The 18,890-nt window shown below is 45.3% G+C and overlaps 1 protein-coding gene across 18 annotated transcripts in view; it reads right to left on the bottom strand.

Moving 5' to 3' along the window:
- GRIP1 (glutamate receptor interacting protein 1) overlaps positions 1-18,890 on the bottom strand; it is an 871,453-nt gene that overhangs the window by 36,834 nt on the left and 815,729 nt on the right. For 14 of the 18 annotated variants that reach the window (XM_063927530.1, XM_063927526.1, XM_063927521.1 and 11 more), the window contains 6 exons: positions 14,899-15,043; positions 14,352-14,491; positions 3,653-3,838; positions 3,078-3,234; positions 750-861; positions 627-671 (listed from right to left, as the gene is read on the bottom strand). In XM_063927530.1, the coding sequence (XP_063783600.1) occupies positions 627-671; positions 750-861; positions 3,078-3,234; positions 3,653-3,838; positions 14,352-14,491; positions 14,899-15,043 (785 nt within the window). The remainder of the gene's footprint in view (positions 1-626; positions 672-749; positions 862-3,077; positions 3,235-3,652; positions 3,839-14,351; positions 14,492-14,898; positions 15,044-18,890) is intronic. The other 4 variants (XM_063927523.1, XM_063927529.1, XM_063927537.1 and 1 more) reach the window with 1 other exon arrangement.

The raw sequence follows: 18,890 nt of genomic DNA, 5'->3' as shown, positions 1-18,890 counted from the left end.
TGGGTGCCTCTGGATCAAGATCCACTCTACACCCCTATGTTTTCCTGTGGAACCAATGTATCTTGCAGAAAGAGAGTTAACAATGGTAAGTCTACATAACTCTCCTTTTCTACCTATATGAACTATATAGTCCATATCAGTAGTTCATATCGTACCTATGTATGCGGCTTTAGACTATTTTCTGACCTGCTGAGCTTCATCTGTGGCCCTGCTCTTATCTAATTAGTGCAGACAGGCATAAAGCACAAACTCAGTATTAGGGAACATAAGATTAAATTAGTATAACTCTTTTACTATATTTTGCAACAAAGGAATTGGGTGGCTTTTACATACACATGTTCTAGGTCACTTTATAGATATTATTTTTTATTTTAAATGAAGTATTTGAATTGTTTCCTGGACACCTGATGTTGTCAAAGTATACACTGAGAATGTATAGATTATATATAATTATCTGCATACACTGAGCATACAAGTTTGTTCTGCTTCCATATATAAAATGACAGAGCATATACAATAACAAGCTAGATGTACATGCTGTATTAAACTTGCACACACTGCATTCTAGCCAGGACAAGCAGGAGACTAGGTCAGCACACACAAAGCAACACACAGGAATTATATACCAAGAGACTCATGTTCTTAGAACATTTGAACATGTCAGGTTTCTCCTGTAAAAATAATAAAAGGATGTTATCTATGTAGGATGGCAACATTATGTATTCTGCTTATCAGCCTTTGCATATTACCTCCAATTCTCTGAGAATTCCTGACTGTCCACAAGTTTCTAGGTCCTCTAGTGCCTGAGACCAGAACGTTTCCTCTTGGTCAGCCTCTGGGTCCTCTGGACCGCCAATAAATCTAGAATCATAACAGTTAACATAGATTACAAAGATTAAAATGCTTTTCTCTATAATAAACATTACAGAAGTTGGAAGTATGAACTTATTGTCATATAGAGATGCACTTGAAGCTGTAATTTTCCTGCATCACTAATTTGTGCTCTTGGTGGACCCCTGCGCATTTCACTATCCACGCCACTCACAAAAGGTTGCATGGATAGTGGTAGTTGTGTTCTCAGACTAACATATGGTAGGTATGTTCTCAGAAGAACTACTAGTTCAACCCTGTGAGCGTTCTACTCAAGCATTATTAAGGGAAATTCTACAGAAGCTCTAGTTGTCCTAAGGACAACCACACCCTCCCTTTCAGTAGTACATCATTTTTGAAGAGGTAATATTCCCAATGGGGCCACGGCAATGACTCTACATGCTTGGACAACCAAACCCCACCTCCCATGGCATTGGAGCCTGCAATATCTAAACGCTGCCCTGTTGATTAGACATATATCAGATTCCTAATTGAACTTGTCATATAGTATACTGGGGCAGATGTATTAACCTGGAGAAGGCATAAGGAAGTGATAAACCAGTGATATGTGCAAGGTGATAAATGAACCAGTCAATCAGCTTCAATATGTAAATTAACAGTTAGGAGCTGATTGGCTGGTGCATTTATCACCTTGCACATATCACTGGTTTATCACTTCCTTATGCCTTCTCCAGGTTAATACATCTGCCCCATTATACTGTGTAAACAGTCAGGAAGGGATGTGCAGGGACACTGCTAGTTAAATGTCAGGAAAGATTTAACAGAAAGTATTGAGTTAAAGTTTGTGGTCACCATCATGGTTATAACATTCAATAACCAGGCCCCATAGCAACATTTTGGGTTGAAAGGAGAAAGGTTCCACAGATCATCCTCTGGAGCTGATTGGTGGAACATTTAGCTTTGCTCTTCTGAGTGGGCATCAGCTCATGTTCAGTGAAGACCCATTTGAGCTTTCACAGTTCTAATCGACATGGGGCCTCCATACTGTTGGACCATTATTGCCAGGTTTCAAAGCAACAGCATGGCTGCTCTGGCAGTAGTTCCACCGCTGTCACCGCAAATGCTCATTTAGACCTGATTATCCCAAAAGCGTTTTTTTGGGGTGAAAATTTCTAAACATGACTTACAATAACTTAAAATATGCATTACTAAAATAGATTTGAATTAGTAAGACTGCCAATCTCAGTGAGTGAGTAATAGTGCCTATAGAAAAAAAAAAGAGAAAAATGCAACAGGACACTCTACATACTAGCCACCGCTAATCAGAATATTTATTATAAACTCTGCAATATAACAGTACATTCGAGGTGCTTAGCATAATTTTGGCTAAACATGGGCCCACCAACCGCAACCAGGTGACCTCAACTGGTGGGTCCCTAACACTAAGGTTCAAGTCCAGGGTACAGGACCCTCCAGGCCAGTGCAAGCCAACTGCCACAAGGCATCACACTAGTAAGAGGTTTAAATGTTAAAAAGTGACATTAGTAAGAAGCAGCAGCTATATATTCAGAGTGTTAGATAGGTGAGAGGTAATACTGTAATTAGAGTGTTACATTGGTAAAAAAAAAAAAAAAAACAATTAAAAAACAATTAGGTGCTAAAAAAAAGTGCTATATTAAGTGTTACAATATGATGTTCTCAAGTAGCCAAGCCACACCAACCCAAGGGGACCTGCCCCTCGAACTCACCCCTAAAGCGGACACATTGTACAAATGTATTCAGGACTTACCATTCACAGTGCCTTTAACAATGTGCTGTCTGTAAATGCCAGATATCCATGCTAATTAAAAACACCTTTGGGTAGAGGACAGGAGTGCTAATCCAAGCTGAACAACATAGAATTCTAGTTTGTCCCCCTCCCCCCCTCTTCCCCACACACATTGGATTAAGGCTAGTACTAGTGATGGCAATTCATGAGTGCGCAAACATACACACCGAACCGCAGTGTCTTACCTGGATGATGCAGCATGGAAAGGGACAGCGCGCTACCGCACCACCACCAGACACAACCAGCTCACAGGGCACTGTCTTGCAGGATATTACATCCCTATCCTGCGAGACTCACGCTCCACTTATGACATCCTCAGCGGCTGAATAGCTATTCAGCCGCCAAAGGGGACTTCCCCTACCCCCACGCCATATAAAGAAAGGACGTAGAATTATTTATACCTTCATGCTACACTTACCCACTGCCTGTAGGTCGTTCCCATTCATCATCACTAAGCCCTGTGTCGTGAAAGTGATTATTTATTGGTCTATTCAAGGGGGACAGACTGCTCTTCTGTTTGGGGTTTCTCCATTCATATGCATTGAAACTGAATCCAGATGCTTGGAAGTTAGGCCCTGTAAATTCATAGAAACCAACAATAAAAGTAATGCACAGAATTGGTTACCAAGCATGATTTAACCTAGGTCTTAAAAAAACTGGTGGACTGTAATTAAAACAGTGTGTGGATGAAGTGGGACCCTAGTTAGCGGAGTGTATCCGTTGGCTCACTGACACTTATCTTATTTCTGACATGTAATAAATGTTGTGCTAAACTCCATAAAGAACACATGCTGCTATTGCCCAAAATGAGAAGCCAGTGGTTATGATAGTTACATTTATTCCAGGCACATTATGATAAATACTACAGTAAGCCTGTGGATGGCAGTCAGATAGTTACACCAGGCAATGTGTAGAATGCTACCATAGATGTGACATTTCAGCTCTACAGCACTTACTCACCAAACTACATATGTCTGAGAACCTAAGTTATACCTTGACTTCCATAAGCGGTATCCACCGCAGAGCCGTCCCATGACTCAACTGCACTGTCCACACTTGGCACGGTGGTGGAATATAGGTCAGAGAGGTTGCTGGACTTCTGAGTGACAGGCGTATCATCCTCTGTATCATCTGGCAGGGTAAGTGAGCTGTGTGATGTTATGGTCTTGGGACTTGTTGCTAAAGAGACAAATATACATACATGCTTTGAGAAGCTCTTGTAGAGTAAGCCAGGGTATATGCTATGTGATATAAGACCTATTTCTGTGTAACAAAAAGTCATTTGTGTTACTACTGGAATGGTAGCTTGCCCATATACCTGAAATAAACTGATGTGCTTATGCTACACTGTATCTGGCAAGAATGCTGTATGTACTGTCATTTAGAGACACGAAAAAGATAAGTTACTTTGGTATTTTTCACTGTATTCTGGAAATAGGGAAGTGCTAGAACCCGAGGTGTGGCTTGAAGGATAAACATTCAATAGGTTGACACGCAATAGGTCGGCAGGGTCAAAAGGTCAACATCGCTAAAATATCAACAGTTAATTGGCTGACAGCGTCAAATGGATGACACAAATGGTTGACACAGAAAAGGTTGACACTTTTTTATTTTATTTTTAACTCTAACCCTCCCCCGATGCCTAACCCTAACCATCACCTTCCGCAGCCTAAACCAAACTGTTTCCCCCGGCAGCCTAACCTTAAATCTAATGCCTTACCAGCATGAAAAACCATGTGCTGACCATTTGCACGATGTCAACTATCTGGTGTTGACATATTGGATGGCATTCAATTGATTATCGCGCCTGATCTCCCATCTAAAGTGACGGGGAGTCGTGGGGAAGATATTCAATTGAGCCGTAAAAATCGGCTAAACCCGACTAAAGTGCGAGGTGCGATTGCAAAAATTGCCGTTTGGGCGCTGAAATGGGTCACTTTTCGCACATTTCAGCTCGTCACCCCCAGAGGGGAGGGTGAACTAAAATGCAGATACAGCCATCATGCCCGAACGCAGCTACAACTGAATAGCTCCATTTGGGAACAATCTAGTGGCTGCCAGCGGGAAAAGTTGAATCCCACCCATTGACTATTTATGTACTGCCAATCTTCCATTTGGATGCATTAGCCTGGGTGAGTAGCTGGCTACTTTGAAAGGTAACAGAAATGCTGCACAGACTGCAAGACATAGCGTTTTCATGGCAGGGATACTGATGTAACAGGAAACTTAACAGTCTATACATCAGCAGGGCCAGCACTACCATTAGGCAATCCTAGGTTATCCTGGATGCCTAAACACTGAATGACATGACAACACTCATCTGGTGTTTTTAATGATCCACCAGAGGAGCCGCCACACGGAGAGCTAGCCGCTGACATGAAGGTGAAGCCGCCAGTATCAGAGTACATGTGAAGATGCTCCATATAAATACGTTATGGTAAGAATTTACCGTTGATAACGGTATTTCTCCTAAGTCCACAGGATAACAATGGGATATGATGGAGCAACAGCGGAATTGCACCAATCGGTCAAAGCTTTTCGACCTCCCAGCATGCAACGGGCCCGTCCATATATCCTCGCCTCCTGGCTCAGACAAATCAGCTGTATTCCCAAAGCTCAAGGCAGGAGCATCATAGATAGCCCTAATCAGGCGATAAGAACACACATGCACACCCTTCCGTACAAGAAGGAAGAGGTTAGTGAGTTAAAGGATCCTCAAATCAGGTGCGTCAGGGTGGGATCCCTGTGGACTTAGGAGAAATACGGTTATCAACGTTAAGTTCTTACCATAACGTATATTTCTCCCGCAGGGTCCACAGGTTATCCACAGGATAACATTAGGATTTCCCAATGCAATTTAGTGGTGGGGACGCTCATGATTGGACAGGAGAATCCTTCGCCAGAATTCAGCATCGTGAGAGGCAAAGGTATCCATGGCATAATGTCTAATGAATGTGTTAATGGAAGACCATGTGGCTGCCTTACATATCTGTTCTGCTGAAGCACCACATTGTGCTGCCCATGATGGACCTACCTTATGAGTAGAGTGAGCAGAGACATTAGCCGGAACAGGGAGATCAGCTTGAGAATATGCTTCTGAAATCATCATCCGAAGCAATCTTGCCAGTGTCTGCTTATCAGCAGGCCATCCTCTCTTATGAAATCCATAGAGAATGAAGAGAGAATCTGTCTTTCTGATGGCAATGGTACGATCCGCGTAGATCCTTAAGTCACGGACCACGTCCAGCGATGCATCTCCCGCAGAAAGGCCCGGTTCCTGGAAAGCCGGGACTACAATTTCTTCGTTAAGGTGAAATTTAGACACCACCTTGGGAAGATACCCACATTTAGTTCTAAGAACCGCTCAATAAAAGATCAGAAATGGAGGATGACATAACAATGCCCCTAAATCTGATACTCTTCTAGCTGACGCCATGGCAAGAAAGAGAACCTTAGCTGCCAACCATTTAAGATCCACTTTATTAAGTGGTTCAAATGGGGCAACTTGAAGGGCCTTTAGGACTAAATTTAAGTCCCAAGGCACTGTAGGAGTAACAAAAATAGGATTTTAATTACCTACCGGTAAATCCTTTTCTCTTGGCGACAGACGGATCCTCTGGTGCATATGAAGATGAGATCCGGACCATCTGTCCAATAGATCTAGCTGGAAGGGCCTCACATGAAACCTTCCATACTGAAGCACATCGTAAGAGGCCACCATTTAACCCAGAAGGCGAATTCACAGATGCACCGAGATCCAGGTTGGTTTCAGGATAGCCCGAACAATCGACTGGATTTCCATAGCCTTCTCCACGAGAAGGAACACTCTCTGAGATTCTGTGTCCAGTATCATTCCCAGAAAGGAAAGCCTCTGCGTTGGTTCCAGATGTGATTTTGGTAAGTTCAGAATCCACCCGTGATCCAGGAGTAGTCTGGTTTAGAGGCAAATACTGTCCATCAACCGTTCCCTGGACAGTGCCTTTATCAGAAAATCGTCCAGGTATGGAATTATGTTCACTACCTGTTTGCGGAGTAGAAACATCATCTCTGCTATCACCTTGGTGAACACTCTCGGTGCCGTGGAGAGACCAAATGGCAGGGAATTGTAAACCGTAGATAAGCCTGATGAGGCAGCCAGATCAGAATGTGAAGGTACGCATCCTTGATATCCAGAGACACTAGGAATTCCCCTTCCTCCAGACCTGATATCACCGCTCTCAGAGACTGCATATTGAATTTGAACACTCGTAAGTACGGGTTCAACAACTTGAGGTTCAAAATCGGCCTTAACGAACCGTCTGGTTTTGGTACTACAGACAGGTTGGAATAATATCCCTTGTTTTGCAGATGAGGTGGAACTGGAACAATGACCTGAGTCTGTACCAGTTTTTGAATGGCGCCCTGTAAGGTTATACTTGCTTCCTGTGAAACTGGTAAGCCTGATTTGAAGAATCTGTGATGTGGGAGCTCCTGAAACTCCAGTCTGTAGCCCTGGGAAATAAGATCTATGACCCAGGGATCCTGGCATGATGTTGTCCAGATGTGACTGAAAAATCTTAGTCGGGCTCCCACCTGCCGGTCTTCCAGACATCGCGGTCCACCGTCATGCTGAAGGCTTTGAGGAAGCAGAACTTGAGCTCTGTTCCTGTGAACCTGCAGTTGCTGGTTTTCGTGGTTTACCTCTAGCGCCTCTTGTGGCTGCAGAAGAACCTCTGGTTTTGCCCTTAAACTTGGCAGTCCGAAAGGACTGTAGATTAGGTCCTCAGTAAGCCTTCCTTGCTGGGGGAGATGCAGAAGGAAGATACTGGATTTACCCGCAGTAGCTTTGGAGATACATTTGTCTAGTTTATCTCCAAATAAGGCCTCTCCTGTGAAGGGTAGGGCTTCCACGCCTTTCCTGGAATCCGCGTCGGCAGTCCACTGGCATAGCCATAAGCCTCTGCATGCTGACACTGCCATAGCAGTGGTGCGTGCATTAAGCAAACCTACTTCTTTTATGGCTTTCACCATAAAATTTGCAGAGTCCTGTATATGTTGCAGGAGTAAAACCATCTCCCCCTTAGGCAAGGTACCTCTAACCCCTCAATCAGGTTACCCGACCATTTTGCGATGGCCTTAGTAATCCACCCACATGCTATAGAGGGTCTCTGTGCCACCCCAGCGGCTGTATATAAAGATTTGAGTGTATTCTCAATTCTACGATCAGCCATGTCTTTTAGAGAGGCTGCACCAGGGACAGGCAATACAATTTTCCGTGACAGCCTGGATACTGATGCATCCACTATCGGTGGATTTTCCAGTTTTTTTCTATCCTCAGGAGGAAAAGGAAAAGATGAAAGCAACCTTTTAGGGATTTGAAATTTCCTATCAGGATTAACCCACGGTTCTTCAAATAGGGTATTTAGTTCCTCTGACACAGGAAAAGTGGCTGAGGATTTCTTTTTTATATTAAAATAAGATTCCTCAGTCTCCTCTTTTACATTATCAGGGATATGCAGAACCTCGCTAATAGCTTCTATGAGAGCCTCTATTCCCTGTGACAAAGAAGCCTCCCCCACCTCTGAGTCCACTTCACCCTCCTCCATGTCTGACCCCTAATCATCAGAGTCAGACTGCAGGATATGGGCCAAAGGATGTTTTTGCAGACAAATGGTAGAGGACTGAGACGCTGGTTTGGGTACTGAGTCTCTGTTCATAAACTCAGTCATCGATAGTCTTAAGTATTGCGTCTCTTTCTCATTGCAGGACAATTTAGTAGAAATATTGGAGATCATTCCCCTAATGGAATCCAGCCAAGCTGGTTCTGCCCCGCTAGCCTGGCAGGGTGCATTGCACTGAGTACACTGTAGTGAACCCCCTGGAGAAGAGGAACACTGTGCCTTACATGAAACACACTTTTTGTCTGACATACTGTGACAACACACACACACACACACACACACACACACACACACACACACACACACACACACAGGAACAGGTTAAATGCACAATTAACCCACAAAGAGCCCTTCACGAGACACATAGAGATAGCCTGGAGCCAGCACACAACGCCCTTACTGCTAATACCAAGCTTAGCCAGGTCACAGACTAAGTACCCAGATTGGGGACTTAGTACACTAGTAAGCTCTCCCCCCCTGCTATGACCCCCTGGTCCGCTGAGGTAATCTGGAGTCTCTCCGGAGGAGCTGCGCATCCCTGTCAGTCAGTGTCTGTGTCCACTGCAGAGGGAAAATGGCGCTGGTGAGCTTCTGGATCTGCTCATAGTGAAGCCCTGCCCCTTCAATGGCGCGCGGTCTTCCCGCTTTTTTATACTGGCTGAGGTGATTTTTAGTGCTTAAAATGGAGTCAGCCGCCTTTTAATTCTATAATGCCAGTCTATGAACTGTGTACACCTGTAGTGTACTTAGACTCAGTTTTCTCCCCCAGAAGCGGTGCGTCCTCACTGTGTACTGAGACTGGAGACTCTGCCGCCCCCATAGAAGCCATGTATCTCTGTACCCTCATGCCGCCATAATGACCGGTGACTCGCTAACCGGGACGCCGGCTTAGTACTCACCACTTTGCTATCTTCTGGCTCTGTTAGGGGTGGCGGCGTGCTGCGGGAATGTACGCTTGCCATGGTGGGGTGTGCAAATAGTTCCCTCAGGAGCTAGTGTCCTGTGAGCGGGGAACGGGACCACTGACCCTTCAAGAGGTTGAGCCGTTCCTTCCTAAGTCCCACGAAGCAGGCAGGCTGGTGCCATCCAGCCTGCCAGAAAATAACAAACAAAATAAATGCAGAAAACTCTTCAGGAGCTTCCAGCGATGTGACCGTCTCCTTCGGGCACATTTTCTAAACTGAGTCTGGTGGGAGGGGCATAGAGGGAGGAGCAAGCGCACACTAACAAATTCTTAAAGTGCCCAAGGCTCCTAGTGGACCGGTCTATACCCCATGGTACTAAATGGATTCCCAGTGTCCTCTAGGACGTAAGAGAAAGGAGGGTGAATGCGCAGCATTCCCTGGAAAAAGTACGCACATCCTGTAAGTTGCCAATTTTCTTTAGGAACCATACAGTCAATGCTGACACTTGCACTCTCAAGGAAGATACCTTCAAACCTTTATCCATTCCTGCCTGAAGGAATGCTAAGACCCTGGAAACTCTGAAAGAACTATGGTCCATTTTCCATTCACCGCACCAATGAATATAGGCTTGCCATATTCAGTGATAAATGCGAGCTGAGGAAGGTTTCCTTGCTCTGAGCATTGCTTGAATTACCTGTTGTGAGAATCCTCTTGACTTAAGGATAGAGGTTTCAAGAGCCACACCGTCAAAGACAGTCGATCCAGATGTCTGTGATAACAGTGACCCTACATCAGTAGATCTGGACGTTGAGGAAGCAGGAGTGGAGCATCCATCGACATTCTCTGCAGATCTGTGTACCAATGTCTTCTGGGCCAAGCCAGAGCTGTTAGTATCACGGCACCCTTTCCTTGCTTTATCTTTCTCACCACCCTTGGTAATAAGGTGATTGGAGGAAATACATAGGCCAGATGAAAGTCCCATCTCACCCATAGGGCATCCGCAAAGATCGCTGTGGGATCCTTTGTTCATGACCGGTATGCGAGAACTTTGTTGTTCTGAAAGGGACACCAGGAGATCTATCTCTGGCAACCCCCACTTGTCAACTAGGGTCTAGAGCCCATTCGCTTGCCTGAATGGCATGTCGACTGAGAAAATCCGCTTCCCAGCTTAAGACTCCTGGAACGAACACTGTGGACGAGGCTGGATGGTGAAGTTCTGTACACTATAGTGTGTGACTTACCGCCTTCATAACTTTTTGGCCGCAAATTCCTCCCTGATGGTTGAGGTACGCTACTGCCGTCGCATTGTCCGAGCGAATCTGAACTGGTTTTCCCCGAAGAATGTCCTTTTTCCTGAATCAGTGCCATGTATATGGCCTGAAGTTCCAATATATTTATTGGCAGGCAACCGTCTTCCTTGGTCCATTTCCCCTGGAAACAAAACCTTCTTACTTCCATTGTAAGGACCATAGTCTGCGTTTTCCATTTGGCAAGGATCAGATGCTGCAGAGGGAAAAAATGGTTTTTAAAAAACCATCCACTCTCCTATTTAATGATGTTGAAGGCAGATGTAATGTAGATTTTTACACTAATCGAATCACATGCGTATCTACCTTGGGAGCCACCTCCCTTTTTAAACAATACCCAGCTGGAAGAGGATAATTGGAATACCATTTCCTAGGAATTCTAAACTTCTTATTGGGAGTAGCCCAAGCCTCTTGCATGATTTCCGTCAGCTGATCTGACCCCGGAAACTCAGTCTTAACTGTTTTGGGACGTTTAAACACAGGTGCCTTGGTTTTTAACACAGGCTCTGCTGAATCCTCTAAGGATAGAATGGCTTTCATTGCTTTAATCAACTCAGCTATATCCACTGAGCTGAGACCTTCCTCCTCTTCATATGCCGAAGCAGAGTTTATAGAGCTTTCATCCTCCGATGAATCCTCATCTGAAACATGTGTAGCCTGTGAGGATGAAGATTTACTTACCACTGGCTTATCAGCCTGTTTCTTTTGAGAGGCTGCTGCTGGAAGTGATAAACCTCAGTTGGGAAGCTGCATGTAGGGGTTAATCGTGTAACCTATCCCTGATACAGGAGTAGGAATTATCCGTTTAGCTATACTGGATAAAGGGGTCATTCCGAGATGATCGCAGCTGTGATAAATTTAGTACAGATACGATCATTCACATTGACATGCGGGGGAACGCCCATCACAGGGCTATCCCACCCCACATGTCAGTGCCGCCCCCACCAGAAGTGCAAAGGCATCGCACAGCAGCGATGCCTTTGCACTTCAAGAGTAGCTCCCGACCAGCGCAGCTTTAGCGTGCTGGCCAGGAGCTACACACCCCGTTCGATCTGGCCACGCCTGCGTTGGCTGGACCGCGCCCACGAAATGGCGGCCAAACGCCGCTGTTCCACTCCCCCCCCCCCCCCCGCGCGCACAGCGACCGCCTCTGCCTGTCAATCAGGCAGAGGCGATCGTAGCGGCCCGACGGCCTTCTGGAATGCGCCGGCGCATGCGCAGTTGACCCGATTGCACCGCTGCGATAAACTGCAGAGTGCGATCGGCTCAGAATGACCCCCAATGTCTGTGCAAACATAGCCCAAGGCGGATCAACCTGCATCTTAATCTGCCTTGTAGTTTTCAAGAGACTCTGGTGAAAGCTTAAACAATTTGCACACAAACCATCCTGAGCCAGATCCTGAGAGGTTAACCCAGCTTTGCAAGACAAACATGATATAAGTGTTGGTGTTGCTGTGAGTGTACCTTCCTCACCTTTGCCGCTCTTAGACATGATAAATAATCAACACTTCCACAGTGTACAACACAATTTATGACTATAATCAGTTTAAGCTTTTTAAAGTGATATACAATCCGACCCTACCCTGCTTATGCACCAGCATTGAGGATTGGAATCGGAAAAAAACTGACAGAATATATAGTAAAGTCAACAATCACACTAGCAGTCAGTCACATGTTATACATTAGTATAATAAGCAATATGAGCACATCCTCAACTACAAATACATTTCAAGTATGTAGGCGAGCATATTACTGAAGCATGTTTAAACAGATCTACCGTAAGCGAAAGAAACCACAGTAATAGTATACAGACTCATATGCAATAGGCACTTATATAACTATTCGTACTCAAAAGGTAGAGACTTAGTACTGCATTACCCATACTCAGTAGAGTGGGATACAGGGAGACTCACTCCGCTTCCAGGACCGATCAAAACGTTTGCGAACGCTGAGTGGATCCAGAAGCTACTAGCGTACACAGCCACTCCATGAACCTATAGTGAACACAGACGCTCGGTGAACACAGATGCACCAGTCACACTGCGGCCTATGCTGCGACTGGGTCCCCTTTGTATATAGCATCTCAGACGGAAGTGGGAAAACTCTAAGAAAACTGGTCATGAACCGCAGGGAGGAGCGACCAGGAGAGCGTCTGACTCCCCACTGCTGACATCAACCCTAGGGATGGTGGCTCATACTATTCCTGGAGCCTATGATCCCTAAGGCCTAGTGCTGGTGCACCCGAGGTGGCAGCCGAGTCAGCGACTGTTTGTTAGTCTCTTCCCAAAACAGTGTGGCTGTGTCCGTATTCACCTTCTAAGCAGAACCGATGACTTACCTTCTCCCCGTGCTCTGGCCACAACCTGGTAACGTCTGCTGGACCTGCTAGTATATCCGACACAGACGCCCGCCGAAACAGCACTGTACTCGTGACCCGGCAGAGAGTTGTTGGAGCGACTCTTTCTAAGGTACGTATGAGATGCTTTTTGAAAGATCACTCCAGAAAAAATAGTAAGACTATAAAAATAAAATAAGAAAGCTTAGGGCTGCTATAAACCAGCAGCCCTCTGACCATGGTTCGAATCCTGCGGCACCAAACAAAAAAACTATTTGCCTGAGCCAGGAGGCGGGGATATATGGACGGGCCCATTGCATGCTGGGAGGCCGAAAAGCTTTGACCGATTGGTGCAAATCCGCTGTCGCTCCATCATATCCCAATGTTATCCTGTGGATAACCTGTAGACCCTGCCGGAGAAATCAGTGTTACAATGGCAGTGTGGTGCTTGGTTATAAGGACAGGTGAGCAGAAGATGCCTCCCCCAAATACTGCCCATTATTATAAGTAGTAGATGAGGGGGTCTTGTGCCAGCCCTGTGCATTAAATCTCAATAAGACAGCGTCCTAGAGTGTGACATGTGGATTCAGGTATCTGTACTGGAGGGAGGAGGAATTACATTCCAAATTTTAAGTGGAAAGACCAGGTAATAACTAGAGCCAGTGTATTTACCTCCATGCATCCTATGACTTTTAGTGTAATTTAAACATTTAGAGCAAAGGTTCTCAAACGCTGTCCTCAGGACCCCGAATAGCTCACATTTTCCACGTCACTCAGCAGGTAAACAGGAGTACTCATTACTCACTGACACATTTTAAAAGTTCCACAGGTGAAGTTAATTATTTCACATACGATTCTGTGAGACCTGGAAAATGTGAACTTTTTGGGGTCCTTAGGACCGAGTTTGAGAACCTGTGATTTAGAGGAAATACAGCAAACACAAACAGAAGTGGGAATGTGTACCATATCCTTCATCACTGGTTCCATTTGAAGTTTTTATTTTCACTTACATAGACATTTAACCAGGATCAGGATTGGAAATTCAACTTTCTATTATTTTTCCTGATTACAGGGAACTGTTATTCTAATCAGGACAATACTTGCCATGAATTCAATTAAAATGATCTTTTCATCATTGTTTACTACCTTATGTAGTTTTGTAAGCTTTCACATTATGTATGTTGGTATTTTAAGAGCAAATTTGGATAAAGAATTTTGATCAGGAAAACCAGGTAGACACTTGAGGGTATATTTACTAAAGTTTGGTTCTGTAGAGACGGGGATGCTGCCTATTGCAACCAATCAGATTCAACTTATCATTTAGGTAGCACCTGCTTGAAGATAATAGTTAGAATCTTATTGGTTTCTATGGACAACATCTCCACTTCTATAAACTGGCACTTTAGTAAATATAACCCCAGGAATTCTGAGTGTGGGAAGGAGCACTGCCTGCATTGCATCTAACATTGTGCAACTCTTACTTACCATCAGTCTGCTTTTTGATTTTTAAGGTGACTGTTTCCCCTGCCATCTGTAGTAAATGGATGGCTTCACTCAAAGGTTTGCCTTTCAGACTGTTGCAGTTTATGGCCAGAATCCGATCTCCTACATGGATTGCACCTGTCCTGAAGGTAAAGAAACACAGAAGCTTTCATTGCAGAAAGATTTCTATAATAGAAGATACATAAATGTTAAATATGTGGTGCACTGTGCACACTGCTGGCTCCTGGTAATATTAAAGTATTAGCGTAAAAAATTAGCTTCTGATACCCATACTATGCAAGCCTTGCAATAAGGAGCCCCACAGAAGCCACAGATGAGAGGGTTTATATCTGTGCAGTTGGTTTGTCACTATTCATACAGGATGACCTGCTATAAGATACATTAATAACAGGAAAACCCATTCTCTATATTATTTACAGAAATCTCAACAAAATGTAGACGGTAACCTGTATTGAAGTTTCCCAAGTTAATAGTTCATCATCAATTTTTTTTTATATATTTAATAGACAGGAAACTTTGTGTAAATTACCTTTCTGCCAGTCCACCTTTAGTAAGGCTTGAAATGATAATTGGATCAAAAGGTTCTTCAGTCCCCGAAATTGTAATTCCTAAGGGTCCCCCGTACCTCTTCAGTTCAACCGTGTAAATAATGGCTCCGGTGCTCTCCTGCTCATCTACAAGTGTGACAATGGCGTCTTAATCTCACTGCGGAGATCATTTGTAATTAACTGCAGACATTTCAGAGATTAACTGCACTGCATCTTTATTACCAATGTGCCTTCAATGTGTACGGCTGCCAGACATTTAGCTTTACTGGGGCGAAACATATTTTTCACACTGGTGGGTCTTGTAATCATTTAAAAACCCTGGCATTTGCGGAGAAACTGACTTTTCAGGTCTAATTCTCCTTCTATAAAACAATTAAGTGGAGTTCATTGTCCTTCACAGATTGTGTAAATAAATGCCATCTATTTTCATTGTATACCTTTATCAACAGAAGCATTTCATAATATCATTACAGTGGGAGTGATTTTTTTTAAATAAAAATCAAGTATAGGATTCTAAAATATTACTACAAATTAATAATAATAATCACATTGGTAGACTTACCATGGTTAACTCTTTTTTCTTTGAGGTCCATAGGATCCACAGGGAATACCTTGAGGTGTAGGTGGTTGGAGAGGACCGGGCACCAAACAGTTAAAGCTTTTAAGCTCCCAGGATGCATCGGACCCTACTCCCCTATAGCCCACCCCCAGCCAGGGTAGCCCAGTTTTGTGAACAAGCCCAAGGCAGGAGCAGGATAGGAGAGAAGGAATAATGATACACACAAGAAACACACTCTCATACAACAGAGAAGGGAACCTGTGACCAAAAGGAAAAACCCATAGAAGCCAGGTGCATCAGGGTGACTGCCTTGTGGATCCTATGGACCTCGAAGAAAAAGAGTTAATCATGGTAAGTCTACCATTACTCTTATTTTCTTCTTCAGGGATCCATAAGGAATATCTTGGGAGTGTCCCAAAGCAGTTTTCTTAAGGGAGAGGACGCTCCTGAGGAGAGAGGAGAATCTGGCACCCAAAGGAAGCATCCTGAGAGGCAAAGATCTCAAAGGCATATAACCAGTTGTTCAGCAGACTCGCCACAGCGGAATACCCACGAAGGACCCAACATAGCTATAGAATGGGCAGAGACTGTATACGGACCAGAGAGGTCAGCCTAGGTGTAAGCCTGTGAGATAGTCATGCGAATCCATCTGGCCAGCATCTGCATGTTAGCTGGCCAGTTCCTCTTGTGGAATATATATAGGACAAAGGCGGGAATCCGTCTTCCTGATAGAGCTGGTACGTTCCTCATAAATCCGGACCACATCCAAGGAGGCTTCCCCTGATGAGAGGTCCAGGGATTAGAAGGCCGGCACCACAATGTCTTCATTAAGGTGGAATTTAGACATCACCTTGGGGAGGTAGCCAGCCTGGGTCCATAGAACAGCTTTTCCTGGGTGAAAGATCACAAAGGGGGAGCAACAGGAGAGCGCCCCTAAATCCGATACCCTTCAGTGCGAGGCAATGAACTTTCAGGAATGCCAGGTGGAGGACGAGATCTAATCCAGCTTGGAGAAAAGCAAGCACCCTGGTATCCCGAAAAACCAGAGAGTCATAGTGTCTTGCAGCGCACCACTAGAAGTAAACGTTCCAAACTGAGTAATATGATATGAGTCATAATATGAGTAATAATATGAGTCCGAAGCAGGTTTCCGTGGCCTGAGCATTGTTTGAATCAGAGTGGGAGAAACCTTAGGATCTTTGGAGGGATGACTCAAGAGCCTCGCTGTCAAAGACAGACGAGCTAGGTCCGGGTGTAGAAAGGGACCCTGAGACAACAGGTATGGTCACAGAGGAAGTGGAAAGGAAGTGTCTATGGAGAGACTCTGTAAATTACTGAACCAATGGCGCCTGCCAGGATGGTACTATCAACAGGACAGTGCCTCCTTGTTTGAATTTGCGAAGAACTCTGGGAAGGAGGGAGACCGGAGGGAATAGGTACACCAGATTGAAGGTCCACTTCACTGCCAGAGCATCCATGAAGGCTGCGACGATGTCTCTTGTCCTGGACCCGTGCATCGAAACTTTGCAATTGTGACGTGAGGCCATGAGGTCCACATCCGGCAGGCCCCATTTGTCCACCAGAGTTTGGAAGACGTCTCAGTGTAGAGCCCACTATCCTGCATTGACATTGTGACGACTGAGGAAGTCCGTCTCCCAGTTGAGAATCCCTGGGGTGCGCACCGCCAAGATGGCCGAAAAGATAACGTTCAGCCCATCGGAGAGTGTGCGCCACTTTCTGTGTTGTCAACAAACTGCGAGTGCTCCTCCGATGATTGAGCTAGGCCACCGCAGTGTTGTTGTCGGACTGGACTTGGAGAGGCCTGCCCTGGAGAATGTTCCCGGGTACAGTGAGTGCTCTGTAGACAGCTCGAAGTTCCAGGACACTGTCTGGCAAGCAACTCTCCGTGGAAGTCCAGTGGCCCTGAAATGAGTGTTGGCCGGTTACTGCGTCCCACCTGCGGAGGCTGCCATCCGTGGTAAGGAGCACCCAATCTGGAATCCAGAAGGGGTGACCCTTGTCCAAGTGGGAAGTCTGTAGAGCTTGGAGTGGAATTTGGCATATTCCACCATGTCGAAGGGGGAGACCATGGACCCCAGGACCAACATCGCTGAGTGACTGGATACTCGGCAACTGTGAAGTAACTTGAGTATTCTCATTTGCAGTGCAAAAACTATGTCTGCCAGTAGGAAAATCCTTTGTACCTGAGAATACAGATGCAACATCTGTTGGGGAGGAGTCAGGGAGAGGTTTTTCCAGTTGATGAGCCAGCAGTGTGTTTGCAGGAAGGCAATGGTTTGAAGATGGCGATGAAGACCTCTGACGAGTGTGCCAGAATCAGCAGGTCATCCAGGTATGGGAGTATTCTGACAATGAATCTGGGCCGCCAGAACAGACATTGGGGGTCATTCCGAGTTGATCACTCGCTAGCTGCTTTTAGCATCCGTGAAAAACGCATAGTCGCCGCCCACGGGGGAGTGTGCAGCTGAGCGGGATGAAAAAGTTTTTTGCAGTTTCTGAGTAGCTTTGGATTTACTCAGCCCTTGCAATCATTTCAGTCTTTTTGGTCCCGGAATTGACGTCAGACACCCGCCCTGCAAACGCTTGGACACGCCTGCATTTTTCCAAACACTCCATGAAAATGGTCAGTTGACATCCACAAACGCCCTCTTTCTTCAATCTCCTTGCGATCGGCTGTGTGAATAGATTCTTCGTTAAATCCATCGAACAGCAACGATCCGCTTTGTACCCGTACGACGCGCCTGCGAATTGCGGTGCATATGCATGCGCAGTAGTAACCTGTTCGCTGCGCAAAACGGCAGCGGACGATCAACTCGGAATGACCCCCATTATTTTAGTAAAGACCCAGGAGCTGTAGAAAGGCTAAAAGGGAGTGCCCAAAATTGGAAATGTTGCTGAATGAAAGCAAACCGGAGAAACCATTGATGCAGGAAGGCATCCTGAATGTCCAGAGGCACCATAAAGTCCCCAGGCTCCATTGCCAGAATAATGGTGCGGAGGGTTTCCATACTAAACCTGGGCACTCGGATACATTTGTTCAGTGACTTGAGATTGAAAATAAGTCGATGAGATCCATTTGGTTTCCAAACCAAGAAAAGGGTATAGTAAAAACCCGTCCCTTGATGTGCCGAAGGGACAGGGATCATTACCCCTGAGTGCAGCAGAGACTGAATGGTCTTCTGGAGGGCCAGGGCTTTGACCGGGTCTGTTGGAGGGCTTGTTCAAGATAACTGCTGGGGGAGTGCCTAAGGAATGTGAGAGCATACCCGTGAGAGACCACTTCTTGCACCTAGGTGTCTGTAGTGGTATAACGCCAGGACTCTAAGAACTGAAGAAATCAGCCTTCCACTCTGGAGGAAGCCCGGTCCATCAGGCGGAGGCTTTGTCGTCAGA

This window comes from Pseudophryne corroboree, chromosome 6 (genome assembly GCF_028390025.1).
Source record: "Pseudophryne corroboree isolate aPseCor3 chromosome 6, aPseCor3.hap2, whole genome shotgun sequence".
In the NCBI taxonomy this organism is placed as follows: domain Eukaryota; kingdom Metazoa; phylum Chordata; class Amphibia; order Anura; family Myobatrachidae; genus Pseudophryne; species Pseudophryne corroboree.
The sequence above is the reverse complement of the archived record's forward strand: the minus strand, read 5'-3'. Positions and strand labels throughout refer to the sequence as shown.